The following is a 6,120-nucleotide window of genomic DNA, read 5'->3' as shown; positions in this document are numbered from 1 at the left end:
ATTTCAAATGTGTCACCATTTTTTCTTTGTTTGTTTTATTAGATTTATTGGGGTGACATCCTACATAATAAAAGAGTAATATGCTAATTGACCATACCTTCGCTACGCCCACAGCCAATCAGGGCGCTACGCAAATTAACCCAGCAAAGATGGCAGCCCCCGCGCGCTGCCCTGTCCCCCCATTGCTGAGGGACCTGGGCGGCGTCGGCGCTCCGATAGTGATCACTGAGGGTGTCTCAGCGATTGTGGTGGGAGCAGCAGCAGTGCCCGGGTCCCGCCCCTCAGTGATCATGGTTGGAGCAGCTGAGGCCGGGTCCCTCCTATAGCTGAGGGACCCGGGTGGCGGTGGCGCCCCGATTGCGGATGGCGGCACGGGGCCTGGCAGCGCCCGCCCCACGCTGCTGCTGCCGCTGGCGTCCAAGCCCCGACCCTGAAAGAAGGCGGAAGGTCGTGGCCAGAGCCAAAGCCTTGGTCCCCAGTGCTGGAGGAAAACTGCACTGTCTGATGCTCTAACCATTGAGAAGATTGGCCAGGGCCCACTTTATGTTTTAGTTTTTGCCACTGATACATTATAATAACTGAAAGCTGAAACAGTACCACTTTTCTTAAGTTCTTCTGCCATTAAGCACTTCCTAGATATTACATTGAGTATATATCTGGAGAAATGAGAAAAAGAAGCATCCTCTATGCATTAGTTGTTCTTGATGTGTACTTTAAGAACCTTATATAAACCCTGCCTTAGGTCCTTGTTCTTGAGAGCATACACCATGGGATTGAGGGCAGGAGGAATGACACTGTGCAGTACATTGAGTAGCACTGGAATGATGGGAACTGACATTGCAGCACCATAGGTGATGGACATAACAATGACAACTGTATAGAAGAATAGGATCAGAATGAGGTGGGACGTGCAGGTACTTAGGGCTTTGGACGCAGCTTCTGCTGAATTCAGCTTCAGCACAGAGTGAAGTATCAAAGCATATGATAAAATAATCAAACCCAGGTCACTTCCCATGAGCGTCCAGGCCAAAAGAAGCTGGTAAATGCTGTTGATGGTTCTGTCATCACAGGATAGACTAGTGACACCGAGATTAGAACACAGAAAGTGTTCTATTTGGTTCTGGGAGCAGTAGTGCCTCTGAGCAGCCAATACAGGCACTGGGATGGTAGTTATGGAGTTTCTGAGTGCCATGAACACAGTTGCTTTGACCACAAAAGATTCAGTAATTATTGATGAGTAGCGTAGTGGTCGACAAATAGCTACATATCTATCTATAGCCATGCATACAAAGATACCGGACTCCATGCCCACAAAACAATGTATGGCATACATCTGCAGGAAGCACTCAGGGAGACTGATGGCTTTAGCATTGAACCATAAGATGGCCAATATCTTGGGCATGATAGTGGTGGCAAGGCCCATGTCTACCACAGCCAGGATGCCCAGGAAATGGTACATAGGCTGGTGCAGTGTTGTCTCTTGATAGATGATGATCAGGATAAGGTTGTTGGCACTGAGGGCTAAGAGGTAGAGCAGAGCCAATGGCAGGGAGAGCCAGTGTTGCCAGCTGTGAATGCCTGGGAATCCCATCAGAATAAATTCAGAGATCTGGATCTTAGAGATGTTGGAGGCTTTGAGATTCTGGAACATTCTTTAGTAAGAGAAAAAATATTCAAGGTTACCATTCTGAAAAATATCTATGACCGTATTTAAACAGGAGTGATTCAAAGATTAAGATTTTTTAAAATTATTTATTTTCTTTGTTTATTTTTATGGTAATTCTTTTTATTTTTTAGCTAAATTTATTGAAATGACAATGGTTGATAAGATTATATGAGTTTGAAGTGTACAGCTCTAGGATACATTATCTGGATATTGGCATGTGTTCCCACCACTCAAAATCTCCTTCCATCATCATGTATTTGACCCTTTTTAACTTTTACCACCTCCAAATCTCCTTTCCCTCTGGTAAACACTTCATTGAGATGAGGATTCTTCATTATTAATCTTGGTTATTCTCATTCTGCACTAACTTTATTGGATATTATAATGAGACAGAAACTTTAATCGTGCATTTTTGTTAACACAATCATCACAAAAACTCTCTAAGGCAGGTCACATTATCTTCATCGTCTTATAATTATGGGTTAGAGTATCAGAGATATCAGGGCCTTGTTCATTCCCTTCCATATTGTAAGTCATGGAAACTGGACAACACGAAAGTGACCTGCTGTGTGGCCTTGCTACTTACCTTTAGTTTGCTAAAGGATGACTTTATTTAGGGCCTTAATGTATAGAATTGAGAGTAAAGAAATTTATGCATGGAAACACTTAGATAACACATCAGATCAAGACTGTTGAAAAGAACTTATTTTAAGAACATCAACAGTTTTGAAGAATACATCAATAATATTAATGTTACAACAGTGGTTGAATCAGAGATATGAAGTGTTTACTGACTCAGCTGTTATCCTGGATTTATCTCTATTCACAATGAAGGTTGAAAGGTTATATATTTCAACAAGCAACTGTTTTGGAAACAGCAAAGTGACCCAAGAAAGACATAATTATAATGCTCCTCTAAGACTGATGTAGTATCATCGCAAACTGAATCAAGCAGTAGCGGACAGAATAGTAACAGAGCAAAAATGTGTAGGAGCTCAGGAAGTTTTTCAATGAGGAAAAGGCAAAGGCTCTTAGACCTGAAGCATGATTAGCATTTTGCCAGATTAGAGTTCTCTACTGTTGCTATTTGCTATTCATTCTCACATTACACTGCTTATTCTTAGCTTGGTGATTTCGCAACCCTCTATTTTCTTTTGTGCACTCCCACCACTGAATCTAGGTACAATCATTATCTTTGTTAGGAAGTCTCAATTCTCCTTCAGAGAGGGTAAAAAGTCATCCTTTAAATCTTGTTAACATGAAGTAATTGGAAAAGTGGCAGGTTTCATAGGAAAGGAATATATTTGTTGATGGATCAATTCCTTTATTTCCTTTATTGATTAGGGTATTACAATTGTGTCCTTATCTCCCCATTATACCCCCATCCCTCCACTCATGCCCTCAAACCGCCCCCCCCCCAGGTGTCTGTATCCATTGGTTATGCTTATATGCATGCATACAAGTCCTTTGGTTGATCTCTTTCCCTTAGTCCCACCCTCCCCTGACTTTCCTCTGATGTTTGAACATCTGATCCATGCTTCTCTATCTCTAGATCTATTTTTGTTCACCAGTTTATGTTGTTCATTATAATCCAGAAATGAGTGAGAGCATGTGATATTTATCTTTCTCTGACTGACTTATTTCACTTAGCATAATGCTCTCCAGCTCCATCCATGCTGTTGCAATTTGTAGTTCCTTCCTTTTTACAACAGCAGTCAATCCCTTTTTTTACAGTGTAACCTGATGGTATTATAAAACCTATTTATGGCACATCCCCAGTAGAGGGTGTGCAGGAGGCAGCTGATGGATGTTTCTCTCTCATCGATGTTTCTAACTCTCTATCCCTCTCCCTTCCTCTCTGTAAAAAAAAATCAATAAAATATATATTTTTAAAAATATCCTCAGGTAGGGTCCCCTCTTGGAGCTGCGGGCTCGCCGGGCGCCGTGCCATCTTGCAAGGAAAGGAGGATTTTAGGGGAAACCTGACTTTCCGCGACAACTGCAAACACTGAACTGCTGGGAGCACCAGACCACCGGTCCCCTATCAGCGCAAACATTTGGATTCAAAGAAACTCTTCACTGCACCACGGAAAGGTCAGATTTTGTCTGAAATAAGCTGCGGTTTCTAATCCCCGCGGTGGGTGAGGGAAGCCCTGGGTGAGGGAAGTGCGGCAGCCGCAGGACCGGCAGGAGCCGGGAGGTCTGTGCCTAGAAAAATCAGCGGCAGTTGGAACTGCCGTGATCCGTGAATGAGGAGGGGGGTCTTCTGAGCTGCTAACAGAAGTGACCTCTTGAAAGCAACTCATTTTAATCTGACGAGGAGGGTCAGACTAAGAATTTTCAAAGGAGTGCAGGCTCCTTAGTCTGGGGCACAGACCCACGGTCCGCACACCTGGGCTCTTTCCGACTCTGATTGCTAAACCCAATACAGAGGCAAACCCAGGTGGAAACCCTGAAAGACTGCAGGGGGAAGGTGTTTTTTCGGAACCTGGGGCCAGAGCTGCGTGTGACCATCAGAGAGGCAGCTCTGAGGCGCACACCTCTACAAACCGGTAGTGAGTGCCATAGAAGGGGAAAAAAAAAAAAAGAAAAAAGAGCTAGAGAGGCCAGGAAGTCAATTCAGAAACACTGCCACCCAGGGGCTGAAACGCTAATTGTCTCTGGTGTAATAAAAAATAAATACGAGAAATTAAGACAGGGCTGGCTTAAAAAGCAGGACTGGCTTCCAACACTGAGGAGCCCTGGAATGAAGCTGAACTGATATACCGCCCAGACTGGGAAAAAGGCGTACCAAACAGAATAATAGAGGAAGTGAATGACAGCCGCTACTGCACATTTTAGTCTTCCTATTTTTTAATTTTCAATTCTTTTTTCAATTTTTTAAATTTTTTATTCTCATATTTTTTTATTTTCTTTTTTGCATCTTATACTTAAGAAACTAATATTTTTTCTTTTTCCTCACTTGATTTTCACCTTTTTAATTATTACATTTTTATTTCCAATCAGCAATATTATTACTATTATTTTACTTTTTTTTTTTTTTAATGTCATTTGATTTTCTCTTTCTTTTATTTTTGGATTAGTGTCCTACATTCGATTTGCATCTTTCCCTTACAATCGCTTTACCCTATCTCAAAGCTAACATTATGCCATCACTCTCCTCCTAACCTTTCCCCCTTGTTCCCCAGTTTATCTTAACCCTTTCTGGCTTTAGATTTTCCCTACTTTTTCAGTTTACTCCCTGCTAAAACTTCACCCTACTTATATATCTAATCCCAACCCCCTGCTCCAAATCCATACAAACCTCTCTCTACGCTACCTTTAAAAAATTATTTTTCTCTCGGGCCTTTTGTTGTTGTTTGCTTGAATGTTGATTAGATTGAATTTTTATGCTTTTTTAGGAGATTGTTTTGATTATTCTTTTTGTTGGTTTGGTTGGTTCTTTTGTTTGCTTTGTTTTTGTTTGTTTTTTACTTTTGTTTTCCCTTGCCTCACTTGATATTAGCTGCTGTTGCAGTTTGTATTAATCTCCAGGCTCGTGTTGCTGGAATTTGCTGGGAATAGTGGTTGTTCTAGTGGAGTTTACTCCCCATATATATAGTTTGTTCCCCTTTTCTCTCTTAGTACCATTCTTGTCTCTCTTACTTTTTTTTCTTTTCTTTTTCTTTTCTGTTATTTCTTTTCTTTCTTTCTGCTCTTTTCCCAAGTTCAGATTCACACTCTTTGTTGTTGTTTTTTTTTTTTTCTTCGTTGTTGTTCTTTCTTTTTACTCTCCCTCTTCCACTCCTATTCCCTAATTTGTCTTTCTCTGGTGGTTACCTTTATTGGAGGTTATTAATATCGTGAATACAATTCTGTTCAGTGCCTTGTCTGTTGTGCCTGGTTGTGTTGTATTTTATACCTTTAAATCAACGCCAGAGAGAGAAATCTATATAACCAGACATCCGGAGAAGAGAGACCATGAGGAGACAAAGAAACAGCCCCCACAGGAAAGAGAAGCAGGCATCACCAGAAAAGGAAGTAAACGATTTAGAGGCAAACAACCTATCAGAGAAAGAATTCAGAGAAATGGTCATAAAGTGGCTGAAAAGGATGGAAGACAAATTCGACAATATGAGTAAGAACCAAGAAGAAATGAAGAAGAACCAAGAAGAAATGAAAAATGACATCGCTGCTGTAAAGAACTCAATAGAAAGCATCAAGAGTAGACTAGATGAAGCAGAGGACCGCATAAGTGAGCTAGAAGACAAGATGGAAAAAAATACCCAATTACAACAGCTTCTAGAAACAAAAATTAGAAAGATTGAGGAGAGCGTAAGGGAACTTCAGGACAATACAAAACAAAACAACATCAGGATAATAGGGGTGCCAGAAGGAAAGGAAACTGAGCAAGGAATAGAAAACCTGTTTGAAGAAATAATAACAGAAAACTTCCCTGATATAGGGAAGAAAAA

The 6,120-nt window shown here is 41.1% G+C and overlaps 1 protein-coding gene across 1 annotated transcript; it reads right to left on the bottom strand.

The window, feature by feature from the left end:
• Positions 1-691: 691 nt before the first annotated feature.
• Positions 692-2,721, bottom strand: LOC129151307 (putative olfactory receptor 56B2). The gene is made up of 2 exons (XM_054725669.1): positions 2,704-2,721; positions 692-1,642 (listed from the first exon to the last, which is right to left on the bottom strand). Exons 1-2 carry the CDS (start codon positions 2,719-2,721, stop codon positions 692-694), a joined length of 969 nt encoding a protein of 322 aa, XP_054581644.1.
• Positions 2,722-6,120: the final 3,399 nt, after the last annotated feature.

This window comes from Eptesicus fuscus, chromosome 13 (genome assembly GCF_027574615.1).
Source record: "Eptesicus fuscus isolate TK198812 chromosome 13, DD_ASM_mEF_20220401, whole genome shotgun sequence".
Taxonomy (NCBI): domain Eukaryota; kingdom Metazoa; phylum Chordata; class Mammalia; order Chiroptera; family Vespertilionidae; genus Eptesicus; species Eptesicus fuscus.
This window is presented reverse-complemented; position numbering and strand designations above follow the sequence as displayed.